Below are 27,888 nucleotides of genomic sequence, written 5' to 3'. Positions count from 1 at the left end.
AAGAGTAGGTGGAGAGGGGAGACGCGTGGAGCGACCCGCCATTCACAGTGACCTGTCAAATTGAAAAGCACACTAGAAGGTTAGTGGCTGAAAGTTATTTCAATTATTCTTATACAAAATGCTGGCTCAGGCATGTTTGGTGTCAAGCTCAAGAAAGGAGGAGAAGGTTGGGATTAGGCATGCAGAAGGGGAGTGGTTAAGTTTAGGATAAGCAACTGGTGTGGCCATATATAAGGCCAAGAAGACTGGCAAAACACAGGAAAACAGCACAGTAACACCAAAAGCAAAAACCACATTGCAGACACTTGGAGTGTGTCAATTAAGACAGTAAGCAAGACAGTGCCAGAGGTGTCATCATGGCAGGATACAGCACAAGTGGAATACTCTGAACAATGCTGGAGACCACTGCCTGTCATCCCAGAGGGAGCAGGAATGCCCCCTCAGACATCGTGACAGACATTTCCACCTGTTGTCTGAATTTAAGAGAACGTGGGCCTGTATGTCGGCCCGCGATGCTCCAAAAGCGAAAAACCCACAGGGAATTTCGAGTGATGACATGCAAAGTCAGTGCTTACTGGTAAAGCATAGGAGATTTTATGATTCTGTAGAAATATATTAGTCCCTAATGACAAAATGTCGCTCGCTCAGTGAGTTAGGACAATGCTTGGAAGTGTCATCATGTCACGAACCGCCCTAATGGAGTACTCTGAACAGTGCAGGGAACTAGTGCAAGTCCTCCGCCCAAGCTAAAATGAGCCCTCCAGGCACTCCTGTTATACCTGAATCCCTCCCATCAGCTAAGACACCGGGAGCACACACAGCCGTAACGGGGGATGTGGCTGCATGCGTCTGATGAGCAAAGCCCCAGGAGAGAATGTGGTGGGTGCAAGGAAGAGCTCAATGATAACGGAAGGCAGGAGGAATAGCCCCACTACACAGTGGCAATCATGTACTCCATCTTGTCTGAATTTAAGGGAACGTGGGCCTGTGTGTCGGCCCGCGATGCCCCAACAGCGAAAAAACCCTTGGGGAATTTCGATTGATGATGTGCAAAGCCTGTAATCACTGGGACACATCTTCAGTTGTGCGCCTCGAGGTCTCAGGGTGTTTCGACGGCTTACCACAAGACACCCTCACCCAAGGAAGTCCCGCCGCAGTTACGCCAGCTGCGGGGTGTGTCCCTCCTGTGCTACACTACACTAGCCACTTGTCTTTTTGAAAGCTTTTGTTTTGAGAAGAGTTACATTTTTAGAAATAGTTTAGAGCGCCTATTTTTAGACATTTCAGCTATTTAAAGCATTGATTTGGGGGGGCTCCCAAAAGCAACCAGCACAATTTCATTGTTAATCACCCAGAATGGCCTGTAGCACACCTTCAAATCACACCATCTCTTAGCTGTTGTTTAGCAGGCAGGACCAGAGAGCCGGCTTCCTCCCAGCCCCAAAGTCCACCCCAGCAATGACCAGGAGAAGCCCCGCCAGAGCGGAGCCCTCCCGGCCACCACCGAGCATGGAGGACCAAGGCCAGCAGAGACATGCTCTGCCTCCTTGATCCCCAATGGACCCAGGGCCAAGAAAAAAGCCAACTCTCCGGTTCCATACACCGCTCAACACAGAGAGTGGCAAAAAGAAAAAGAAAAATGTACAAATTTAAAACATGTAAGCAATGAAATATTACCAGGAATGAAGGTCCAAATCCAACAGCAGTCCAATGAAGAAGTGAAGAAGTACGTCCTCTCTGGGGTAAACTCCTCCTATCAGGTTGTTTTCTTTTTGTTTAACAACGGCCAAAGCAGGCCCTAGTCAATATAAGTGCTCTGTGTGTTAGTCAGGGTGCAAGTTACTGCAGTTGACAGCCACTCCCCCTGTGTAGGAAGGGGTGAAAGGCACTCTGGGTAAATAGCAAGAATGGGAGGGGGGAGGGAGAGGGGGGATAAGTCAGCCCCCACTGGTCTGAGTGAGGCAGTGCAGAGCCTTATGGGTAAACACGCCCCCTGACTGTGAATGTGGAAAAAAGGCTTAGGAGTGCTGGTAAATTTACTGTTATATACATGAACTCTTTAAGGAGTAAATCATGTGTTGGTAACATGTATTCTGGTACATTTTGTTATATTCACAGACAAAAAAGTACTTCTTAATCCTTATCTGGTCTCTTGCACCATAAGGGAGGTGGCTTGGCCAGCCCAGTAGTATGCCGGGGTAAAAAACACAGAAAAAAGAGCATGCGCCTAATACCATGCTGTGTCCAGCAGAGGGCGCCATCTGTGAAAACTAAATTGTCAAAACAAATGTAGCCATAAGTTAACTGCAGTACATCTGTACATCTATAGTGACAGTCACAGTCAGGACCAGTATCATGCTGTGGCCACAAGGGGGCGCCAGCGGTGACAATGGAGATGATGAAAATAAATTAGTGAAAAAAATAAAAATAAAAATCTAATGCAACTGTGTGAGCCCTGTCCCTGCTTGGGGGTAGATGCAGAAAAAAGAGGGGACTATTGGTTAGGGTTAGGCACAGGGAGGAAAGAGGTTAAGTTTAGGGTTAAGGAAACAGGGCAGGTTATAAATTAGAAATGTCAGGAAAGTAAACTGGTTGGGGTTAGGCATTAGAAAGGAGATGGTTAGGTTTAGGATACATAACAGGGGAGGTTTATAAAAGGAAGAAGCAAAAGAACAAGTAAGGTAGGTGAGTAAAAGACTATAAAGAGGAAAAAAAACAGAAAAAGAGAAAAATGTTGAAGAAACAGAAATATGTCCACTAGGGGCAGAAAGGCTAGTATGGGGATGGTCTGTCCCCTGCCAGGCATCTGAGGAGAACACGCAGGTCCATTAGGGGGACGTCCTTTGGGCCGTGTCACAAGGTGAGGAGGGGTAACACACGGTGGATGGGAAGCACACAGGTGTGCAGAAGGGGCCGCAGAAGGGAGGAGTGGAGATGGTTTTGGGCGTGTAAGGGGAGACATGGGCGATGCAGAGGGAGCACCTGCAGTTTTAGGGCTGCAGGGGGAGCAGCTGTGTACTAACAGTGGCTGCAGGTAATGAAGGACAGTAGGGGAAACAGCTTAGCGCTCCTCCTCCATCAGTGAGCATACTTGTTAAGCTGCAGATACTGATAAGGGAAGCTGTCGCTGAAGTGTTCCTCCCGTGTGTCCTGTGAGGAGGTGATGAGGGGGGACGCCTAGTGGTCGGGTTTAGTCTTTCAGTTAAGGGAGGAGTGGAGATCCCTTTGGGCGTGTAGATTTAGGGGCTGCAGGGGGAGCAGTTGTGTACTAACATTGGCTGCAGGTGATGAAGGACAGTAGGGGAAGCAGATTCGCGCTCCTCCCATATCAGTGAGCGTACTTGTTAAGCCGCAGATACTGATAAGGGAAGCTGCTGATGAAGTGTTCCTCCTGTTGGCCATGTGGGGGGGGGCGACGAAGGGGGACGTTTAGTGGCTGGGAAGCGCATTGCAGTGTGTGAGGGGCCTCAAATGGGGAGAGTGTGGATCCTGTGGGCGTGTACGAAGAGACACAGGTGATGAAGAGGGAGCGCATGTAGTTTTAGGGCTGCAGGGGAGGAGATGTGTGTTAACATCTGCTACAGGTGATGAAGGACAATAGGGGAACCAGCTTCGCGCTCCTCCCATATCAGTGAGCGTACTTGTTAAGCCGCAGATACTGATAAGGGAAGCTGCTGATGAAGTGTTCCTCCTGTTGGCCATGTGGGGGGGGGCGACGAAGGGGGACGTTTAGTGGCTGGGAAGCGCATTGCAGTGTGTGAGGGGCCTCAAATGGGGAGAGTGTGGATCCTGTGGGCGTGTACGAATGAGACACAGGTGATGAAGAGGGAGCGCATGTAGTTTTAGGGCTGCAGGGGAGGAGATGTGTGTTAACATCTGCTACAGGTGATGAAGGACAATAGGGGAACCAGCTTCGCGCTCCTCCCATATCAGTGAGCGTACTTGTTAAGCCGCAGATAGCTGATAAGGGAAGCTGCTGATGAAGTGTTCCTCCTGTTGGCCATGTGGGGGGGCGACGAAGGGGGACGTTTAGTGGCTGGGAAGCGCATTGCAGTGTGTGAGGGGCCTCAAATGGGGAGAGTGTGGATCCTGTGGGCGTGTACGAAGAGACACAGGTGATGAAGAGGGAGCGCATGTAGTTTTAGGGCTGCAGGGGAGGAGATGTGTGTTAACATCTGCTACAGGTGATGAAGGACAATAGGGGAACCAGCTTCGCGCTCCTCCTATATCAGTGAGCGGACTTGTTAAGCCGCAGATACTGATAAAGGAAGCTGCTGATGAAGTGTTCCTCCTGTTGGCCATGTGAGGGGGCGACAAAGGGGGCAGCCTAGTGGCCGGGATTGTGTCTGTTTTATTATTAAGGGAGGAGAGGAGATGCGAACGGTGCAGAGGCAGCGCATGCAGTGTTTAGGGGCTGCAGGGGGAACAGCTGTATGCTGTCATTGGGTGCAGGTGATGAAGGATAGTAGGGGAACCAGCTTAGCGCTCCTCCTATATCAGTGAGCGTACTTGTTAAGCCGCAGATACTGATACAGGAGGCTGCTGCTGAAGTGTTCCTCCTGTGGGCCATGTGAGGGTGCGACGAAGGGGGACGCCTGGTGGCCGGGAAGCACATTGCAGTGTATGGGGGGCCTCAAATGGGGAGAGTGTGGATCCTGTGGGCGTGTACGAAGAGACGTCGGCGATGAAGGGGGAGCGCATGTCGAGCGAAGGCAGCAGGGGAAGCAGCTGTGTGCCGACAACAGGTGCAGGTGATGAAGGACAGGAGAAGAGCAAACGTAGCGCTCCTCCTATATCAGTGGGCTTCCTTGTGAAGCCCCCGGGTCTGATAAAGGGAGCTGTTGCTGACTTGGTGCTGTGGTGAGCCCTGGCAGGGGGCAGTGTAAGAGGAAGGAATGGAGGCGAGGGTTAGTGAGCTGACGTAAACGAGCCGAGCAAATAAGTGGCCGGGTGGAGGAGGGTGTAGGAAAAATGCTCACCAGGCTCAGCTCCGTGCAAAAAGATGCATATGTACCTTACAACTAGACAGATATTACTGTTATATTATTATTAAAAAAGTCTGTATCTGTAATAAAAATGGAGCGAGAGGTGATGTCAAAGATATGTTTAGTCTGGGAGTCTGATTACAGTAGCCACCAGACTGTGACCTCAAAGTATACGTTGTATACATGGAATTATCATGTTCTGGATAGAGTTACCACCAGCCCATGTAGAGGTCAGACTACTCCTGATCACACTACAGTTGCCATGCGATCAGGATATTAAGTTTACAAAGAGGATGAAATGGCCGTGCAGCAAGATAGTAGGGATAATGAGAGGAGCTGGTCCGAGGCACGGGCAAGGGTTAGGTGAAGTGGTAAAGTACTCAGAGCCTCCCCCTATGTTGACCAACGACAACATAGTTTGGAATAGAGAGACAACGGCATGGCACAGGCCGACGCATGTTAGTCCCCATCCCATTTCCCACTTGCTTGCATGAACCATGTGACAGAGGAGAGGAGAACAGATAGAGGAAGAGTAGGTGGAGAGGGGAGACGCGTGGAGCGACTTGCCATTCACAGTGACCTGTCAAATTCAAAAGCACACTAGAAGGTCAGTGGCTGAAAGTTATTGTAATTATTCTTATACAAAATGCTGGCTCAGGCATGTTTGGTGTCAAGCTCAAGAAAGGAGGAGAAGGTTGGGATTAGGCATGCAGAAGGGGAGTGGTTAAGTTTAGGATAAGCAACTGGTGTGGCCATATATAAGGCCAAGAAGACTGGCAAAACACAGGAAAACAGCACAGTAACACCAAAAGCAAAAACAACATTGCAGACACTTGGAGTGTGTCAATTAAGACAGTAAGCAAGACAGTGCCAGAGGTGTCATCATGGCAGGATACAGCACAAGTGGAATACTCTGAACAATGCTGGAGACCACTGCCTGTCATCCCAGAGGGAGCAGGAATGCCCCCTCAGACATCGTGACAGACATTTCCACCTGTTGTCTGAATTTAAGAGAACGTGGGCCTGTATGTCGGCCCGCGATGCTCCAAAAGCGAAAAACCCACAGGGAATTTCGAGTGATGACATGCAAAGTCAGTGCTTACTGGTAAAGCATAGGAGATTTTATGAGTATGTAGAAAGATATTAGTCCCTAATGACAAAGTGTCACTCGCTCAGTGAGTTAGGACAATGCTTGGAAGTGTCATCATGTCACGAACCGCCCTAATGGAGTACTCTGAACAGTGCAGGGAACTAGTGCAAGTCCTCCGCCCAAGCTAAAATGAGCCCTCCAGGCACTCCTGTTATACCTGAATCCCTCCCATCAGCTAAGACACCGGGAGCACACACAGCCGTAACGGGGGATGTGGCTGCATGCGTCTGATGAGCAAAGCCCCAGGAGAGAATGTGGTGGGTGCAAGGAAGAGCTCAATGATAACGGAAGGCAGGAGGAATAGCCCCACTACACAGTGGCAATCATGTACTCCATCTTGTCTGAATTTAAGGGAACGTGGGCCTGTGTGTCGGCCCGCGATGCCCCAACAGCGAAAAAACCCTTGGGGAATTTCGATTGATGATGTGCAAAGCCTGTAATCACTGGGACACATCTTCAGTTGTGCGCCTCGAGGTCTCAGGGTGTTTCGACGGCTTACCACAAGACACCCTCACCCAAGGAAGTCCCGCCGCAGTTACGCCAGCTGCGGGGTGTGTCCCTCCTGTGCTACACTACACTAGCCACTTGTCTTTTAAAAGCTTTTGTTTGTAGAGGAGTTACATTTTTAGAAATAGTTTAGAGCGCCTATTTTTAGACATTTCAGATATTTAAAGCATTGATTTGGGGGGGCTCCCAAAAGCAACCAGCACAATTTCATTGTTAATCACCCAGAATGGCCTGTAGCACACCTTCAAATCACACAGTCCCTTAGCTGTTGTTTAGCAGGCAGGACCAGAGAGCCGGCTTCCTCCCAGCCCCAAAGTCCACCCCAGCAATGACCAGGAGAAGCCCCGCCAGAGCGGAGCCCTCCCGGCCACCACTGAGCATGGAGGACCAAGGCCAGCAGAGACATGCTCTGCCTCCTTGATCCCCAATGGACTCAGGGCCAAGAAAAAAGCCAACTCTCCGGTTCCATACACCGCTCAACACAGAGAGTGGCAAAAAGAAAAATGTACAAATTAAAAACATTTAAGCAATGAAATATTACCAGGAATGAAGGTCCAAATCCAACAGCAGTCCAATGAAGAAGTGAAGAAGTACGTCCTCTCTGGGGTAAACTCCTCCTATCAGGTTGTTTGTTTTCTTTTTGTTTAACAATGGCCAAAGCAGGCCCTAGTCACTGTAAGTGCTCTGTATGTTAGTCAGGGTGCAGGGTACTGCAGTTGACAGCCACTCCCCCTGTGTAGGAAGGGGTGAAAGGCACTCTGGGTAAATAGCAAGAATGGGAGGGGGGAGGGAGTAGGGGGGATAAGTCAGCCCCCACTGGTCTGAGTGAGGCAGTGCAGAGCCTTATGGGTAAACACGCCCCCTGACTGTGAATGTGGAAAAAAGGCTTATGAGTGCTGGTAAATTTACTGTTATATACATGAACTCTTTAAGGAGTAAATCATGTGTTGGTAACATGTATTCTGGTACATTTTGCTATATTCAAATACAAAAAAGTACTTCTTAATCCTTATCTGGTCTCTTGCACCATAAGGGAGGTGGCTGGCCAGCCCAGTAGTATGCCGGGGTAAAAAACACAGAAAAAATAGCATGCACCTAATACCATGCTGTGGCCAGCAGAGGGCGCCATCTGTGAAAACTAAATTGTCAAAACAAATGTAGCCATAAGTTAACTGCAGTACATCTGTACATCTATAGTGACAGTCACAGTCAGGACCAGTATCATGCTGTGGCCACAAGGGGGCGCCAGCGGTGACAATGGAGATGATGAAAATAAATTTGTGAAAAAAATAAAAATCTAATGCAACTGTGTGAGCCCTGTCCCTGCTTGGGGGTAGATGCAGAAAAAAGAGGGGACTATTGGTTAGGGTTCGGCACAGGGAGGAAAGAGGTTAAGTTTAGGGTTAAGGAAACAGGGCAGGTTATAAATTAGAAATGTCAGGAAAGTAAACTGGTTGGGGTTAGGCATTAGAAAGGAGATGGTTAAGTTTAGGATACATAACAGGGGAGGGTTATGAAAGGAAGAAGCAAAAGAACAAGTAAGGTAGGTGAGTAAAGACTATAAAGAGGAAAAAAACAGAAAAAGAGAAAAATGTTGAAGAAACAGAAATATGTCCACTAGGGGCAGAAAGGCTAGTATGGGGATGGTCTGTCCCCTGCCAGGCATATGAGGAGAACACGCAGGTCCATTAAGGGGGCGTCCTTTGGGTCGTGTCACGAGGTGAGGAGGGGCAACACACGGTGGATGGGAAGCACACAGGTGTGCAGAAGGGGCCGCAGAAGGGAGGAGTGGAGATGGTTTTGGGCGTGTAAGGGGAGACATGGGCGATGCAGAGGGAGCACCTGCAGTTTTAGGGCTGCAGGGGGAGCAGCTGTGTACTAACAGTGGCTGCAGGTAATGAAGGACAGTAGGGGAAACAGCTTAGCGCTCCTCCTCCATCAGTGAGCATACTTGTTAAGCTGCAGATACTGATAAGGGAAGCTGTCGCTGAAGTGTTCCTCCCGTGTGTCCTGTGAGGAGGTGATGAGGGGGGACGCCTAGTGGTCGGGTTTAGTCTTTCAGTTAAGGGAGGAGTGGAGATCCCTTTGGGCGTGTAGATTTAGGGCTGCAGGGGGAGCAGTTGTGTACTAACATTGGCTGCAGGTGATGAAGGACAGTAGGGGAAGCAGATTCGCGCTCCTCCCATATCAGTGAGCGTACTTGTTAAGCCGCAGATACTGATAAGGGAAGCAGCTGATGAAGTGTTCCTCCTGTTGGCCATGTGGGGGGGCGACGAAGGGGGACGTTTAGTGGCTGGGAAGCACATTGCAGTGTGTGAGGGGCCTCAAATGGGGAGAGTGTGGATCCTGTGGGCGTGTACGAAGAGACACAGGTGATGAAGAGGGAGCGCATGTAGTTTTAGGGCTGCAGGGGAGGAGATGTGTGTTAACATCTGCTACAGGTGATGAAGGACAATAGGGGAACCAGCTTCGCGCTCCTCCCATATCAGTGAGCGTACTTGTTAAGCCGCAGATACTGATAAGGGAAGCTGCTGATGAAGTGTTCCTCCTGTCGGCCATGTGGGGGGGGCGACGAAGGGGGACGTTTAGTGGCTGGGAAGCGCATTGCAGTGCGTGAGGGGCCTCAAATGGGGAGAGTGTGGATCCTGTGGGCGTGTACGAAGAGACACAGGTGATGAAGAGGGAGCGCATGTAGTTTTAGGGCTGCAGGGGAGGAGATGTGTGTTAACATCTGCTACAGGTGATGAAGGACAATAGGGGAACCAGCTTCGCGCTCCTCCTATATCAGTGAGCGGACTTGTTAAGCCGCAGATACTGATAAAGGAAGCTGCTGATGAAGTGTTCCTCCTGTTGGCCATGTGAGGGGGCGACAAAGGGGGCAGCCTAGTGGCCGGGATTGTGTCTGTTTTATTATTAAGGGAGGAGAGGAGATGCGAACGGTGCAGAGGCAGCACATGCAGTGTTTAGGGGCTGCAGGGGGAACAGCTGTATGCTGTCATTGGGTGCAGGTGATGAAGGATAGTAGGGGAACCAGCTTAGCGCTCCTCCTATATCAGTGAGCGTACTTGTTAAGCCGCAGATACTGATACAGGAGGCTGCTGCTGAAGTGTTCCTCCTGTGGGCCATGTGAGGGTGCGACGAAGGGGGACGCCTGGTGGCCGGGAAGCACATTGCAGTGTATGGGGGGCCTCAAATGGGGAGAGTGTGGATCCTGTGGGCGTGTACGAAGAGACACAGGTGATGAAGAGGGAGCGCATGTAGTTTTAGGTCTGCAGGGGAGGAGATGTGTGTTAACATCTGCTACAGGTGATGAAGGACAATAGGGGAACCAGCTTCGCGCTCCTCCTATATCAGTGAGCGGACTTGTTAAGCCGCAGATACTGATAAAGGAAGCTGCTGATGAAGTGTTCCTCCTGTTGGCCATGTGAGGGGGCGACAAAGGGGGCAGCCTAGTGGCCGGGATTGTGTCTGTTTTATTATTAAGGGAGGAGAGGAGATGCGAACGGTGCAGAGGCAGCGCATGCAGTGTTTAGGGGCTGCAGGGGGAACAGCTGTATGCTGTCATTGGGTGCAGGTGATGAAGGATAGTAGGGGAACCAGCTTAGCGCTCCTCCTATATCAGTGAGCGTACTTGTTAAGCCGCAGATACTGATACAGGAGGCTGCTGCTGAAGTGTTCCTCCTGTGGGCCATGTGAGGGTGCGACGAAGGGGGACGCCTGGTGGCCGGGAAGCACATTGCAGTGTATGGGGGGCCTCAAATGGGGAGAGTGTGGATCCTGTGGGCGTGTACGAAGAGACGTCGGCGATGAAGGGGGAGCGCATGTCGAGCGAAGGCAGCAGGGGAAGCAGCTGTGTGCCGACAACAGGTGCAGGTGATGAAGGACAGGAGAAGAGCAAACGTAGCGCTCCTCCTATATCAGTGGGCTTCCTTGTGAAGCCCCCGGGTCTGATAAAGGGAGCTGTTGCTGACTTGGTGCTGTGGTGAGCTCTGGCAGGGGGCAGTGTAAGAGGAAGGAATGGAGGCGAGGGTTAGTGAGCTGACGTAAACGAGCCGAGCAAATAAGTGGCCGGGTGGAGGAGGGTGTAGGAAAAATGCTCACCAGGCTCAGCTCCGTGCAAAAAGATGCATATGTACCTTACAACTAGACAGATATTACTGTTATATTATTATTAAAAAAGTCTGTATCTGTAATAAAAATGGAGCGAGAGGTGATGTCAAAGATATGTTTAGTCTGGGAGTCTGATTACAGTAGCCACCAGACTGTGACCTCAAAGTATACGTTGTATACATGGAATTATCATGTTCTGGATAGAGTTACCACCAGCCCATGTAGAGGTCAGACTACTCCTGATCACACTACAGTTGCCATGCGATCAGGATATTAAGTTTACAAAGAGGATGAAATGGCCGTGCAGCAAGATAGTAGGGATAATGAGAGGAGCTGGTCCGAGGCACGGGCAAGGGTTAGGTGAAGTGGTAAAGTACTCAGAGCCTCCCCCTATGTTGACCAACGACAACATAGTTTGGAATAGAGAGACAACGGCATGGCACAGGCCGACGCATGTTAGTCCCCATCCCATTTCCCACTTGCTTGCATGAACCATGTGACAGAGGAGAGGAGAACAGATAGAGGAAGAGTAGGTGGAGAGGGGAGACGCGTGGAGCGACTTGCCATTCACAGTGACCTGTCAAATTCAAAAGCACACTAGAAGGTCAGTGGCTGAAAGTTATTGTAATTATTCTTATACAAAATGCTGGCTCAGGCATGTTTGGTGTCAAGCTCAAGAAAGGAGGAGAAGGTTGGGATTAGGCATGCAGAAGGGGAGTGGTTAAGTTTAGGATAAGCAACTGGTGTGGCCATATATAAGGCCAAGAAGACTGGCAAAACACAGGAAAACAGCACAGTAACATCATAAGCAAAAACCACATTGCAGACACTTGGAGTGTGTCAATTAAGACAGTAAGCAAGACAGTGCCAGAGGTGTCATCATGGCAGGATACGGCACAAGTGGAATACTCTGAACAATGCTGGAGACCACTGCCTGTCATCCCAGAGGGAGCAGGAATGCCCTTCAGACATCGTGACAGACATTTCCACCTGTTGTCTGAATTTAAGAGAACGTGGGCCTGTATGTCGGCCCGCGAAGCTCCAAAAGCGAAAAACCCACAGGGAATTTCGAGTGATGACATGCAAAGTCAGTGCTTACTGGTAAAGCATAGGAGATTTTATGATTCTGTAGAAATATATTAGTCCCTAATGACAAAATGTCGCTCGCTCAGTGAGTTAGGACAATGCTTGGAAGTGTCATCATGTCACGAACCGCCCTAATGGAGTACTCTGAACAGTGCAGGGAACTAGTGCAAGTCCTCCGCCCAAGCTAAAATGAGCCCTCCAGGCACTCCTGTTATACCTGAATCCCTCCCATCAGCTAAGACACCGGGAGCACACACAGCCGTAACGGGGGATGTGGCTGCATGCGTCTGATGTGCAAAGCCCCAGGAGAGAATGTGGTGGGTGCAAGGAAGAGCTCAATGATAACGGAAGGCAGGAGGAATAGCCCCACTACACAGTGGCAATCATGTACTCCATCTTGTCTGAATTTAAGGGAACGTGGGCCTGTGTGTCGGCCCGCGATGCCCCAACAGCGAAAAAACCCTTGGGGAATTTCGATTGATGATGTGCAAAGCCTGTAATCACTGGGACACATCTTCAGTTGTGCGCCTCGAGGTCTCAGGGTGTTTCGACGGCTTACCACAAGACACCCTCACCCAAGGAAGTCCCGCCGCAGTTACGCCAGCTGCGGGGTGTGTCCCTCCTGTGCTACACTACACTAGCCACTTGTCTTTTAAAAGCTTTTGTTTTTAGAGGAGTTACATTTTTAGAAATAGTTTAGAGCGCCTATTTTTAGACATTTCAGCTATTTAAAGCATTGATTTGGGGGGGCTCCCAAAAGCAACCAGCACAATTTCATTGTTAATCACCCAGAATGGCCTGTAGCACACCTTCAAATCACACCATCTCTTAGCTGTTGTTTAGCAGGCAGGACCAGAGAGCCGGCTTCCTCCCAGCCCCAAAGTCCACCCCAGCAATGACCAGGAGAAGCCCCGCCAGAGCGGAGCCCTCCCGGCCACCACCGAGCATGGAGGACCAAGGCCAGCAGAGACATGCTCTGCCTCCTTGATCCCCAATGGACCCAGGGCCAAGAAAAAAGCCAACTCTCCGGTTCCATACACCGCTCAACACAGAGAGTGGCAAAAAGAAAAAGAAAAATGTACAAATTTAAAACATGTAAGCAATGAAATATTACCAGGAATGAAGGTCCAAATCCAACAGCAGTCCAATGAAGAAGTGAAGAAGTACGTCCTCTCTGGGGTAAACTCCTCCTATCAGGTTGTTTTCTTTTTGTTTAACAATGGCCAAAGCAGGCCCTAGTCACTATAAGTGCTCTGTGTGTTAGTCAGGGTGCAAGTTACTGCAGTTGACAGCCACTCCCCCTGTGTAGGAAGGGGTGAAAGGCACTCTGGGTAAATAGCAAGAATGGGAGGGGGGAGGGAGAGGGGGGATAAGTCAGCCCCCACTGGTCTGAGTGAGGCAGTGCAGAGCCTTATGGGTAAACACGCCCCCTGACTGTGAATGTGGAAAAAAGGCTTAGGAGTGCTGGTAAATTTACTGTTATATACATGAACTCTTTAAGGAGTAAATCATGTGTTGGTAACATGTATTCTGGTACATTTTGTTATATTCACAGACAAAAAAGTACTTCTTAATCCTTATCTGGTCTCTTGCACCATAAGGGAGGTGGCTGGCCAGCCCAGTAGTATGCCGGGGTAAAAAACACAGAAAAAAGAGCATGCGCCTAATACCATGCTGTGGCCAGCAGAGGGCGCCATCTGTGAAAACTAAATTGTCAAAACAAATGTAGCCATAAGTTAACTGCAGTACATCTGTACATCTATAGTGACAGTCACAGTCAGGACCAGTATCATGCTGTGGCCACAAGGGGGCGCCAGCGGTGACAATGGAGATGATGAAAATAAATTAGTGAAAAAAATAAAAATAAAAATCTAATGCAACTGTGTGAGCCCTGTCCCTGCTTGGGGGTAGATGCAGAAAAAAGAGGGGACTATTGGTTAGGGTTAGGCACAGGGAGGAAAGAGGTTAAGTTTAGGGTTAAGGAAACAGGGCAGGTTATAAATTAGAAATGTCAGGAAAGTAAACTGGTTGGGGTTAGGCATTAGAAAGGAGATGGTTAAGTTTAGGATACATAACAGGGGAGGTTTATAAAAGGAAGAAGCAAAAGAACAAGTAAGGTAGGTGAGTAAAAGACTATAAAGAGGAAAAAAAACAGAAAAAGAGAAAAATGTTGAAGAAACAGAAATATGTCCACTAGGGGCAGAAAGGCTAGTATGGGGATGGTCTGTCCCCTGCCAGGCATATGAGGAGAACACGCAGGTCCATTAGGGGGACGTCCTTTGGGTCGTGTCACAAGGTGAGGAGGGGTAACACACGGTGGATGGGAAGCACACAGGTGTGCAGAAGGGGCCGCAGAAGGGAGGAGTGGAGATGGTTTTGGGCGTGTAAGGGGAGACATGGGCGATGCAGAGGGAGCACCTGCAGTTTTAGGGCTGCAGGGGGAGCAGCTGTGTACTAACAGTGGCTGCAGGTAATGAAGGACAGTAGGGGAAACAGCTTAGCGCTCCTCCTCCATCAGTGAGCATACTTGTTAAGCTGCAGATACTGATAAGGGAAGCTGTCGCTGAAGTGTTCCTCCCGTGTGTCCTGTGAGGAGGTGATGAGGGGGGACTCCTAGTGGTCGGGTTTAGTCTTTCAGTTAAGGGAGGGGTGGAGATCTATTTGGGCGTGTAGATTTGGGGGTGCAGGGGGAGCAGCTGTGTGCTGACATTAGCTGCAGGTGATGAAGGACAGTAGGGGAACCAGCTTAGCGTTCCTCCTATATCAGTGAGCGTACTTGTTAAGCCGCAGATACTGGTAAGGGAAGCTGCTGATGAAGTGTTCCTCCTGTTGGCCATGTGGGGGGGGCGACGAAGGGGGACGTTTAGTGGCTGGGAAGCGCATTGCAGTGTGTGAGGGGCCTCAAATGGGGAGAGTGTGGATCCTGTGGGCGTGTACGAAGAGACACAGGTGATGAAGAGGGAGCGCATGTAGTTTTAGGGCTGCAGGGGAGGAGATGTGTGTTAACATCTGCTACAGGTGATGAAGGACAATAGGGGAACCAGCTTCGCGCTCCTCCTATATCAGTGAGCGTACTTGTTAAGCCGCAGATACTGATAAGGGAAGCTGCTGATGAAGTGTTCCTCCTGTTGGCCATGTGAGGGGGCGACAAAGAGGGGCAGCCTAGTGGCCGGGATTGTGTCTGTTTTATTATTAAGGGAGGAGAGGAGATGCGAACGGTGCAGAGGCAGCGCATGCAGTGTTTAGGGGCTGCAGGGGGAACAGCTGTATGCTGTCATTGGGTGCAGGTGATGAAGGATAGTAGGGGAACCAGCTTAGCGCTCCTCCTATATCAGTGAGCGTACTTGTTAAGCCGCAGATACTGATACAGGAGGCTGCTGCTGAAGTGTTCCTCCTGTGGGCCATGTGAGGGTGCGACGAAGGGGGACGCCTGGTGGCCGGGAAGCACATTGCAGTGTATGGGGGGCCTCAAATGGGGAGAGTGTGGATCCTGTGGGCGTGTACGAAGAGACGTCGGCGATGAAGGGGGAGCGCATGTCGAGCGAAGGCAGCAGGGGAAGCAGCTGTGTGCCGACAACAGGTGCAGGTGATGAAGGACAGGAGAAGAGCAAACGTAGCGCTCCTCCTATATCAGTGGGCTTCCTTGTGAAGCCCCCGGGTCTGATAAAGGGAGCTGTTGCTGACTTGGTGCTGTGGTGAGCCCTGGCAGGGGGCAGTGTAAGAGGAAGGAATGGAGGCGAGGGTTAGTGAGCTGACGTAAACGAGCCGAGCAAATAAGTGGCCGGGTGGAGGAGGGTGTAGGAAAAATTCTCACCAGGCTCAGCTCCGTGCAAAAAGATGCATATGTACCTTACAACTAGACAGATATTACTGTTATATTATTATTAAAAAAGTCTGTATCTGTAATAAAAATGGAGCGAGAGGTGATGTCAAAGATATGTTTAGTCTGGGAGTCTGATTACAGTAGCCACCAGACTGTGACCTCAAAGTATACGTTGTATACATGGAATTATCATGTTCTGGATAGAGTTACCACCAGCCCATGCAGAGGTCAGACTACTCCTGATCACACTACAGTTGCCATGCGATCAGGATATTAAGTTTACAAAGAGGATGAAATGGCCGTGCAGCAAGATAGTAGGGATAATGAGAGGAGCTGGTCCGAGGCACGGGCAAGGGTTAGGTGAAGTGGTAAAGTACTCAGAGCCTCCCCCTATGTTGACCAACGACAACATAGTTTGGAATAGAGAGACAACGGCATGGCACAGGCCGACGCATGTTAGTCCCCATCCCATTTCCCACTTGCTTGCATGAACCATGTGACAGAGGAGAGGAGAACAGATAGAGGAAGAGTAGGTGGAGAGGGGAGACGCGTGGAGCGACCCGCCATTCACAGTGACCTGTCAAATTCAAAAGCACACTAGAAGGTCAGTGGCTGAAAGTTATTTTAATTATTCTTATACAAAATGCTGGCTCAGGCATGTTTGGTGTCAAGCTCAAGAAAGGAGGAGAAGGTTGGGATTAGGCATGCAGAAGGGGAGTGGTTAAGTTTAGGATAAGCAACTGGTGTGGCCATATATAAGGCCAAGAAGACTGGCAAAACACAGGAAAACCGCACAGTAACATCATAAGCAAAAACCACATTGCAGACACTTGGAGTGTGTCAATTAAGACAGTAAGCAAGACAGTGCCAGAGGTGTCATCATGGCAGGATACAGCACAAGTGGAATACTCTGAACAATGCTGGAGACCACTGCCTGTCATCCCAGAGGGAGCAGGAATGCCCCCTCAGACATCGTGACAGACATTTCCACCTGTTGTCTGAATTTAAGAGAACGTGGGCCTGTATGTCGGCCCGCGATGCTCCAAAAGCGAAAAACCCACAGGGAATTTCGAGTGATGACATGCAAAGTCAGTGCTTACTGGTAAAGCATAGGAGATTTTATGATTCTGTAGAAATATATTAGTCCCTAATGACAAAATGTCGCTCGCTCAGTGAGTTAGGACAATGCTTGGAAGTGTCATCATGTCACGAACCGCCCTAATGGAGTACTCTGAACAGTGCAGGGAACTAGTGCAAGTCCTCCGCCCAAGCTAAAATGAGCCCTCCAGGCACTCCTGTTATACCTGAATCCCTCCCATCAGCTAAGACACCGGGAGCACACACAGCCGTAACGGGGGATGTGGCTGCATGCGTCTGATGTGCAAAGCCCCAGGAGAGAATGTGGTGGGTGCAAGGAAGAGCTCAATGATAACGGAAGGCAGGAGGAATAGCCCCACTACACAGTGGCAATCATGTACTCCATCTTGTCTGAATTTAAGGGAACGTGGGCCTGTGTGTCGGCCCGCGATGCCCCAACAGCGAAAAAACCCTTGGGGAATTTCGATTGATGATGTGCAAAGCCTGTAATCACTGGGACACATCTTCAGTTGTGCGCCTCGAGGTCTCAGGGTGTTTCGACGGCTTACCACAAGACACCCTCACCCAAGGAAGTCCCGCCGCAGTTACGCCAGCTGCGGGGTGTGTCCCTCCTGTGCTACACTACACTAGCCACTTGTCTTTTAAAAGCTTTTGTTTTTAGAGGAGTTACATTTTTAGAAATAGTTTAGAGCGCCTATTTTTAGACATTTCAGCTATTTAAAGCATTGATTTGGGGGGGCTCCCAAAAGCAACCAGCACAATTTCATTGTTAATCACCCAGAATGGCCTGTAGCACACCTTCAAATCACACCATCTCTTAGCTGTTGTTTAGCAGGCAGGACCAGAGAGCCGGCTTCCTCCCAGCCCCAAAGTCCACCCCAGCAATGACCAGGAGAAGCCCCGCCAGAGCGGAGCCCTCCCGGCCACCACCGAGCATGGAGGACCAAGGCCAGCAGAGACATGCTCTGCCTCCTTGATCCCCAATGGACCCAGGGCCAAGAAAAAAGCCAACTCTCCGGTTCCATACACCGCTCAACACAGAGAGTGGCAAAAAGAAAAAGAAAAATGTACAAATTTAAAACATGTAAGCAATGAAATATTACCAGGAATGAAGGTCCAAATCCAACAGCAGTCCAATGAAGAAGTGAAGAAGTACGTCCTCTCTGGGGTAAACTCCTCCTATCAGGTTGTTTTCTTTTTGTTTAACAATGGCCAAAGCAGGCCCTACTCACTATAAGTGCTCTGTGTGTTAGTCAGGGTGCAAGTTACTGCAGTTGACAGCCACTCCCCCTGTGTAGGAAGGGGTGAAAGGCACTCTGGGTAAATAGCAAGAATGGGAGGGGGGAGGGAGAGGGGGGATAAGTCAGCCCCCACTGGTCTGAGTGAGGCAGTGCAGAGCCTTATGGGTAAACACGCCCCCTGACTGTGAATGTGGAAAAAAGGCTTATGAGTGCTGGTAAATTTACTGTTATATACATGAACTCTTTAAGGAGTAAATCATGTGTTGGTAACATGTATTCTGGTACATTTTGTTATATTCACAGACAAAAAAGTACTTCTTAATCCTTATCTGGTCTCTTGCACCATAAGGGAGGTGGCTGGCCAGCCCAGTAGTATGCCGGGGTAAAAAACACAGAAAAAAGAGCATGCGCCTAATACCATGCTGTGGCCAGCAGAGGGCGCCATCTGTGAAAACTAAATTGTCAAAACAAATGTAGCCATAAGTTAACTGCAGTACATCTGTACATCTATAGTGACAGTCACAGTCAGGACCAGTATCATGCTGTGGCCACAAGGGGGCGCCAGCGGTGACAATGGAGATGATGAAAATAAATTAGTGAAAAAAATAAAAATAAAAATCTAATGCAACTGTGTGAGCCCTGTCCCTGCTTGGGGGTAGATGCAGAAAAAAGAGGGGACTATTGGTTAGGGTTAGGCACAGGGAGGAAAGAGGTTAAGTTTAGGGTTAAGGAAACAGGGCAGGTTATAAATTAGAAATGTCAGGAAAGTAAACTGGTTGTGGTTAGGCATTAGAAAGGAGATGGTTAAGTTTAGGATACATAACAGGGGAGGTTTATAAAAGGAAGAAGCAAAAGAACAAGTAAGGTAGGTGAGTAAAAGACTATAAAGAGGAAAAAAAACAGAAAAAGAGAAAAATGTTGAAGAAACAGAAATATGTCCACTAGGGGCAGAAAGGCTAGTATGGGGATGGTCTGTCCCCTGCCAGGCATCTGAGGAGAACACGCAGGTCCATTAGGGGGACGTCCTTTGGGTCGTGTCACAAGGTGAGGAGGGGTAACACACGGTGGATGGGAAGCACACAGGTGTGCAGAAGGGGCCGCAGAAGGGAGGAGTGGAGATGGTTTTGGGCGTGTAAGGGGAGACATGGGCGATGCAGAGGGAGCACCTGCAGTTTTAGGGCTGCAGGGGGAGCAGCTGTGTACTAACAGTGGCTGCAGGTAATGAAGGACAGTAGGGGAAACAGCTTAGCGCTCCTCCTCCATCAGTGAGCATACTTGTTAAGCTGCAGATACTGATAAGGGAAGCTGTCGCTGAAGTGTTCCTCCCGTGTGTCCTGTGAGGAGGTGATGAGGGGGGACGCCTAGTGGTCGGGTTTAGTCTTTCAGTTAAGGGAGGGGTGGAGATCTATTTGGGCGTGTAGATTTAGGGGCTGCAGGGGGAGCAGCTGTGTACTAACATTGGCTGCAGGTGATGAAGGACAGTAGGGGAAGCAGATTCGCGCTCCTCCCATATCAGTGAGCGTACTTGTTAAGCCGCAGATACTGATAAGGGAAGCTGCTGATGAAGTGTTCCTCCTGTTGGCCATGTGGGGGGGCGACGAAGGGGGACGTTTAGTGGCTGGGAAGCGCATTGCAGTGTGTGAGGGGCCTCAAATGGGGAGAGTGTGGATCCTGTGGGCGTGTACGAAGAGACACAGGTGATGAAGAGGGAGCGCATGTAGTTTTAGGGCTGCAGGGGAGGAGATGTGTGTTAACATCTGCTACAGGTGATGAAGGACAATAGGGGAACCAGCTTCGCGCTCCTCCCATATCAGTGAGCGTACTTGTTAAGCCGCAGATACTGATAAGGGAAGCTGCTGATGAAGTGTTCCTCCTGTTGGCCATGTGGGGGGGCGACGAAGGGGGACGTTTAGTGGCTGGGAAGCGCATTGCAGTGTGTGAGGGGCCTAAGGGAGGAGTGGAGATCCCTTTGGGCGTGTAGATTTAGGGCTGCAGGGGGAGCAGTTGTGTACTAACATTGGCTGCAGGTGATGAAGGACAGTAGGGGAAGCAGATTCGCGCTCCTCCCATATCAGTGAGCGTACTTGTTAAGCCGCAGATACTGATAAGGGAAGCTGCTGATGAAGTGTTCCTCCTGTTGGCCATGTGGGGGGGGCGACGAAGGGGGACGTTTAGTGGCCGGGAAGCGCATTGCAGTGTGTGAGGGGCCTCAAATGGGGAGAGTGTGGATCCTGAGGGCGTGTACGAAGAGACACAGGTGATGAAGAGGGAGCGCATGTAGTTTTAGGGCTGCAGGGGAGGAGATGTGTGTTAACATCTGCTACAGGTGATGAAGGACAATAGGGGAACCAGCTTCGCGCTCCTCCCATATCAGTGAGCGTACTTGTTAAGCCGCAGATGCTGATAAGGGAAGCTGCTGATGAAGTGTTCCTCCTGTTGGCCATGTGGGGGGGCGACGAAGGGGGACGTTTAGTGGCTGGGAAGCGCATTGCAGTGTGTGAGGGGCCTCAAATGGGGAGAGTGTGGATCCTGTGGGCGTGTACGAAGAGACACAGGTGATGAAGAGGGAGCGCATGTAGTTTTAGGGCTGCAGGGGAGGAGATGTGTGTTAACATCTGCTACAGGTGATGAAGGACAATAGGGGAACCAGCTTCGCGCTCCTCCTATATCAGTGAGCGGACTTGTTAAGCCGCAGATACTGATAAAGGAAGCTGCTGATGAAGTGTTCCTCCTGTTGGCCATGTGAGGGGGCGACAAAGGGGGCAGCCTAGTGGCCGGGATTGTGTCTGTTTTATTATTAAGGGAGGAGAGGAGATGCGAACGGTGCAGAGGCAGCGCATGCAGTGTTTAGGGGCTGCAGGGGGAACAGCTGTATGCTGTCATTGGGTGCAGGTGATGAAGGATAGTAGGGGAACCAGCTTAGCGCTCCTCCTATATCAGTGAGCGTACTTGTTAAGCCGCAGATACTGATACAGGAGGCTGCTGCTGAAGTGTTCCTCCTGTGGGCCATGTGAGGGTGCGACGAAGGGGGACGCCTGGTGGCCGGGAAGCACATTGCAGTGTATGGGGGGCCTCAAATGGGGAGAGTGTGGATCCTGTGGGCGTGTACGAAGAGACGTCGGCGATGAAGGGGGAGCGCATGTCGAGCGAAGGCAGCAGGGGAAGCAGCTGTGTGCCGACAACAGGTGCAGGTGATGAAGGACAGGAGAAGAGCAAACGTAGCGCTCCTCCTATATCAGTGGGCTTCCTTGTGAAGCCCCCGGGTCTGATAAAGGGAGCTGTTGCTGACTTGGTGCTGTGGTGAGCCCTGGCAGGGGGCAGTGTAAGAGGAAGGAATGGAGGCGAGGGTTAGTGAGCTGACGTAAACGAGCCGAGCAAATAAGTGGCCGGGTGGAGGAGGGTGTAGGAAAAATGCCCACCAGGCTCAGCTCCGTGCAAAAAGATGCATATGTACCTTACAACTAGACAGATATTACTGTTATATTATTATTAAAAAAGTCTGTATCTGTAATAAAAATGGAGCGAGAGGTGATGTCAAAGATATGTTTAGTCTGTGAGTCTGATTACAGTAGCCACCAGACTGTGACCTCAAAGTATACGTTGTATACATGGAATTATCATGTTCTGGATAGAGTTACCACCAGCCCATGTAGAGGTCAGACTACTCCTGATCACACTACAGTTGCCATGCGATCAGGATATTAAGTTTACAAAGAGGATGAAATGGCCGTGCAGCAAGATAGTAGGGATAATGAGAGGAGCTGGTCCGAGGCACGGGCAAGGGTTAGGTGAAGTGGTAAAGTACTCAGAGCCTCCCCCTATGTTGACCAACGACAACATAGTTTGGAATAGAGAGACAACGGCATGGCACAGGCCGACGCATGTTAGTCCCCATCCCATTTCCCACTTGCTTGCATGAACCATGTGACAGAGGAGAGGAGAACAGATAGAGGAAGAGTAGGTGGAGAGGGGAGACGCGTGGAGCGACCCGCCATTCACAGTGACCTGTCAAATTCAAAAGCACACTAGAAGGTCAGTGGCTGAAAGTTATTTTAATTATTCTTATACAAAATGCTGGCTCAGGCATGTTTGGTGTCAAGCTCAAGAAAGGAGGAGAAGGTTGGGATTAGGCATGCAGAAGGGGAGTGGTTAAGTTTAGGATAAGCAACTGGTGTGGCCATATATAAGGCCAAGAAGACTGGCAAAACACAGGAAAACAGCACAGTAACATTATAAGCATAAACCACATTGCAGACACTTGGAGTGTGTCAATTAAGACAGTAAGCAAGACAGTGCCAGAGGTGTCATCATGGCAGGATACGGCACAAGTGGAATACTCTGAACAATGCTGGAGACCACTGCCTGTCATCCCAGAGGGAGCAGGAATGCCCCCTCAGACATCGTGACAGACATTTCCACCTGTTGTCTGAATTTAAGAGAACGTGGGCCTGTATGTCGGCCCGCGATGCTCCAAAAGCGAAAAACCCACAGGGAATTTCGAGTGATGACATGCAAAGTCAGTGCTTACTGGTAAAGCATAGGAGATTTTATGATTCTGTAGAAATATATTAGTCCCTAATGACAAAATGTCGCTCGCTCAGTGAGTTAGGACAATGCTTGGAAGTGTCATCATGTCACGAACCGCCCTAATGGAGTACTCTGAACAGTGCAGGGAACTAGTGCAAGTCCTCCGCCCAAGCTAAAATGAGCCCTCCAGGCACTCCTGTTATACCTGAATCCCTCCCATCAGCTAAGACACCGGGAGCACACACAGCCGTAACGGGGGATGTGGCTGCATGCGTCTGATGTGCAAAGCCCCAGGAGAGAATGTGGTGGGTGCAAGGAAGAGCTCAATGATAACGGAAGGCAGGAGGAATAGCCCCACTACACAGTGGCAATCATGTACTCCATCTTGTCTGAATTTAAGGGAACGTGGGCCTGTGTGTCGGCCCGCGATGCCCCAACAGCGAAAAAACCCTTGGGGAATTTCGATTGATGATGTGCAAAGCCTGTAATCACTGGGACACATCTTCAGTTGTGCGCCTCGAGGTCTCAGGGTGTTTCGACGGCTTACCACAAGACACCCTCACCCAAGGAAGTCCCGCCGCAGTTACGCCAGCTGCGGGGTGTGTCCCTCCTGTGCTACACTACACTAGCCACTTGTCTTTTTGAAAGCTTTTGTTTTTAGAGGAGTTACATTTTTAGAAATAGTTTAGAGCGCCTATTTTTAGACATTTCAGATATTTAAAGCATTGATTTGGGGGGGCTCCCAAAAGCAACCAGCACAATTTCATTGTTAATCACCCAGAATGGCCTGTAGCACACCTTCAAATCACACCATCTCTTAGCTGTTGTTTAGCAGGCAGGACCAGAGAGCCGGCTTCCTCCCAGCCCCAAAGTCCACCCCAGCAATGACCAGGAGAAGCCCCGCCAGAGCGGAGCCCTCCCGGCCACCACCGAGCATGGAGGACCAAGGCCAGCAGAGACATGCTCTGCCTCCTTGATCCCCAATGGACTCAGGGCCAAGAAAAAAGCCAACTCTCCGGTTCCATACACCGCACAACACAGAGAGTGGCAAAAAGAAAAGGAAAATGTACAAATTTAAAACATTTAAGCAATGAAATATTACCAGGAATGAAGGTCCAAATCCAACAGCAGTCCAATGAAGAAGTGAAGAAGTACGTCCTCTCTGGGGTAAACTCCTCCTATCAGGTTGTTTCTCTTTGTTTAACAATGGCCAAAGCAGGCCCTACTCACTATAAGTGCTCTGTGTGTTAGTCAGGGTGCAGGGTACTGCAGTTGACAGCCACTCCCCCTGTGTAGGAAGGGGTGAAAGGCACTCTGGGTAAATAGCAAGAATGGGAGGGGGGAGGGAGAGGGGGGATAAGTCAGCCCCCACTGGTCTGAGTGAGGCAGTGCAGAGCCTTATGGGTAAACACGCCCCCTGACTGTGAATGTGGAAAAAAGGCTTAGGAGTGCTGGTAAATTTACTGTTATATACATGAACTCTTTAAGGAGTAAATCATGTGTTGGTAACATGTATTCTGGTACATTTTGTTATATTCACAGACAAAAAAGTACTGCTTAATCCTTATCTGGTCTCTTGCACCATAAGGGAGGTGGCTGGCCAGCCCAGTAGTATGCCGGGGTAAAAAACACAGAAAAAAGAGCATGCGCCTAATACCATGCTGTGGCCAGCAGAGGGCGCCATCTGTGAAAACTAAAATGTCAAAACAAATGTAGCCATAAGTTAACTGCAGCACATCTGTACATCTATAGTGACAGTCACAGTCAGGACCAGTATCATGCTGTGGCCACAAGGGGGCGCCAGCGGTGACCATGGAGATGATGAAAATAAATTAGTGAAAAAAAATAAAAATAAAAATCTAATGCAACTGTGTGAGCCCTGTCCCTGCTTGGGGGTAGATGCAGAAAAAAGAGGGGACTATTGGTTAGGGTTAGGCACAGGGAGGAAAGAGGTTAAGTTTAGGGTTAAGGAAACAGGGCAGGTTATAAATTAGAAATGTCAGGAAAGTAAACTGGTTGGGGTTAGGCATTAGAAAGGAGATGGTTAGGTTTAGGATACATAACAGGGGAGGTTTATAAAAGGAAGAAGCAAAAGAACAAGTAAGGTAGGTGAGTAAAAGACTATAAAGAGGAAAAAAACAGAAAAAGAGAAAAATGTTGAAGAAACAGAAATATGTCCACTAGGGGCAGAAAGGCTAGTATGGGGATGGTCTGTCCCTGCCAGGCATCTGAGGAGAACACGCAGGTCCATTAGGGGGACGTCCTTTGGGCCGTGTCACAAGGTGAGGAGGGGTAACACACGGTGGATGGGTTAGGGGGGGTTAGGGTTAGGGTTAGGGTAGGGTTAGGGTTAGGGGTTAGGGTTAGGGTAGGGGGGTTAGGGTTAGGGTTAGGGGGTTAGGGTTAGGTGGAGTAATGAATTACTCAGAGTCTCTCCCTATGTTGCCCAACGACAACATAGTTTGGTGTAGAGAGACAGAGGCAAGGCGCTGGCCGGCGCAAGTTAGTCCCCATCCCACCGCCCACTTGCTTGCATGACCCATGACAGAGGAGAGGAGAACAGATAGAGGAAGAGTAGGTGGAGAGGGGGGACGCATGGAGCGACCCTGCATTCACAGTGACCTGTCAAAATCAAAAGCACACTAGAAAGGCCAGTGGCTGAAAGTTATTTAAATTAGTCTAATACAAAATCCTGGCTCAGGCGTGGTCGGTGTCAAGCTCAAAAGGGAGGAGAAGGTTGGGATTAGGCATGCAGAAGGGGAGTGGTTAAGTTTAGGATAACCAACAGGTGTGGCTATATAAAAAAAAGGTTACAAAGACTGGCAAAACAAAGGAAGACAACACAGCAACAGTAAAGGCAAAAAACCACATTGCAGACAATTGGAGTTGTCAAATAAGACAGTGAGCAAGACAGTGCCAGAGGTGTCATCATGGCAGGATACGGCACAAGTGGAATACTCTGAACAATGCTGGAGACCACTGCCTGTCATCCCAAAGGGAGCAGGAATGGTCCCTCAGACATCGTGACAGACATTTCCACCTGTTGTCTGAATTTAAGAGAACGTGGGCCTGTATGTCGGCCCGCGATGCTCCAAAAGCGAAAAACCCAGGGGGAATTTCGAGTGATGACATGCAAAGTCAGTGCTCACTGGTAAAGCATTAGAGATTTTATGATTATGTAGGAAAGTATTAGTCCCTAATGACAAAGTGTCGCTCGCTCAGTGAGTTAGGACAATGCTTGGAAGTGTCATCGTGTCACGAACCGCCCAAATGGAATACTCTGAACAGTGCAGGGAACTAGTGCAAGTCCTCCGCCCAAGCTAGCATGAGCCCTCCAGGCACTCCTGTTATACCTGAATCCCTCCCATTAGCTCAGACACCGGGAGCACACACAGCCGTAACGGGGGATCTGGCTGCATGTGTCTGATGTGCAGAGCCCCAGGAGAGAATGTGGTGGGTGCAAGGAAGAGCTCAATGATAACGGAAGGCAGGAGGAATAGCCCCACTACACCGGGACAGACATTTCCACTTTTATCTGAATTTAAGGGAACGTGGGCCTGTATGTCGGCCCGCGATGCCCCAACAGCGAAAAAACCCCTTGGGGGAATTCCGATTGATGATGTGCAAAGCCTGTAATCACTGGGACACATCTTCAGTTGTGCGCCTCGAGGTCTCAGGGTGTTTCGACGGCTTACCACAAGACACCCTCACCAAGGAAGTCCCGCCGCAGTTACGCCAGCTGCGGGGTGTGTCCCTCCTGTGCTACACTACACTAGCCACTTGTCTTTTAAAAGCTTGTGTTTTAGAAGAGTTACATTTTTAGAAATAGTTTAGAGCGCCTATTTTTAGACATTTCAGATATTTAAAGCATTGATTTGGGGGGGGCTCCCAAAAGCAACCAGCACAATTCCATTGTTAATCACCCAGAATGGCCTGTAGCACACCTTCAAATCACACAATCTCTTAGCTGTTGTTGAGCAGGCAGGACCAGAGAGTCGGCTTCCTCCCAGCCCCAAGTCCACCCCAGCAATGACCAGGAGAAGCCCCGCCAGAGCGGAGCCCTCCCGGCCACCACCGAGCATGGAGGACCAAGGCCAGCAGAGACATGCTCTGCCTCCTTGATCCCCAATGGACTCAGGGCCAAGAAAAAAGCCAACTCTCCGGTTCCATACACCGCACAACACAGAGAGTGGCAAAAAGAAAAGGAAAATGTACAAATGTAAAACATTTAAGCAATAAAATATTACCAGGAATGAAGGTCCAAATCCAACAGCAGTCCAATGAAGAAGTGAAGAAGTACGTCCTCTCTGGGGTAAACTCCTCCTATCAGGTTGTTTTCTTTTTGTTTAACAATGGCCAAAGCAGGCCCTAGTCACTCTGAGTGCTGTGAGTGTTAGTCAGGGTGCAGGGTACTGCAGTTGACAGCCACTCCCCCTGTGTAGGAAGGGGTGAAAGGCACTCTGGGTAAATAGCAAGAATGGGAGGGGGGGAGGGAGAGGGGGGATAAGTCAGCCCCCACTGGTCTGAGTGAGGTAGTGCAGAGCCTTATGGGTAAACACGCCCCCTGACTGTGAATGTGGAAAAAAGGCTTATGAGTGCTGGTAAATTTACTGTTATATACATGAACTCTTTAAGGAGTAAATCATGTGTTGGTAACATGTATTCTGGTACATTTTGCTATATTCAAATACAAAAAAGTACTTCTTAATCCTTATCTGGTCTCTTGCACCATAAGGGAGGTGGCTGGCCAGCCCAGTAGTATGCCGGGGTAAAAAACACAGAAAAAAGAGCATGCGCCTAATACCATGCTGTGGCCAGCAGAGGGCGCCATCTGTGAAAACTAAATTGTCAAAACAAATGTAGCCATAAGTTAACTGCAGTACATCTATGTTGACAGTCACAGTCAGGACCAGTATCATGCTGTGGCCACAAGGGGGCGCCAGCGGTGACAATTGAGATGGTGAAAATAAAATTGTGAAAAATAAAAATCTAATGCAACTTTGTAAGCCCTTCCCTGCTTGGGGGTAGATACAGAGAAAAGAGAGAGGGGCTATTGGTTAGGGTTAGGCACAGGGAGGAAAGAGGTTAAGTTTTAGGGTTTAGGAAACAGGGCAGGTTATAAATTAGAAATGTCAGAAAAGTAAACTGGTTGGGATTAGGCATAAGAAAGGAGCTGGTTAAGTTTAGGGTTAGGGTTAGGGGTTAGGGGGGTTAGGTTAGGGTTAGGGTTAGGGGTTAGGGTTAGGGTAGGGTTAGGGTTTAGGGTTAGGGGTTAGGGGGTTAGGGTAGGGTTAGGGTTAGGGTTAGGGTTAGGGTAGGTTAGGGGTTAGGTTAGGGTTAGGGTTAGGAAATAGGGATGAG

At 49.6% G+C, this 27,888-nt stretch overlaps 1 protein-coding gene across 1 annotated transcript; it reads left to right on the top strand.

Annotated features, from left to right (window-relative positions):
• Window positions 1–843: 843 nt before the first annotated feature.
• Window positions 844–26,649, top strand: LOC115581037 (proline-rich protein 2-like). Its single transcript, XM_030415854.1, has 7 exons — window positions 844–879; window positions 1,410–1,592; window positions 6,922–7,104; window positions 12,685–12,867; window positions 17,595–17,777; window positions 23,363–23,593; window positions 26,509–26,649. Exons 1-7 carry the CDS (start codon window positions 844–846, stop codon window positions 26,647–26,649), a joined length of 1,140 nt encoding a protein of 379 aa, XP_030271714.1.
• Window positions 26,650–27,888: the final 1,239 nt, after the last annotated feature.

Source organism: Sparus aurata, chromosome 5 (assembly GCF_900880675.1).
Source record: "Sparus aurata chromosome 5, fSpaAur1.1, whole genome shotgun sequence".
Taxonomy (NCBI): domain Eukaryota; kingdom Metazoa; phylum Chordata; class Actinopteri; order Spariformes; family Sparidae; genus Sparus; species Sparus aurata.
This window is presented reverse-complemented; position numbering and strand designations above follow the sequence as displayed.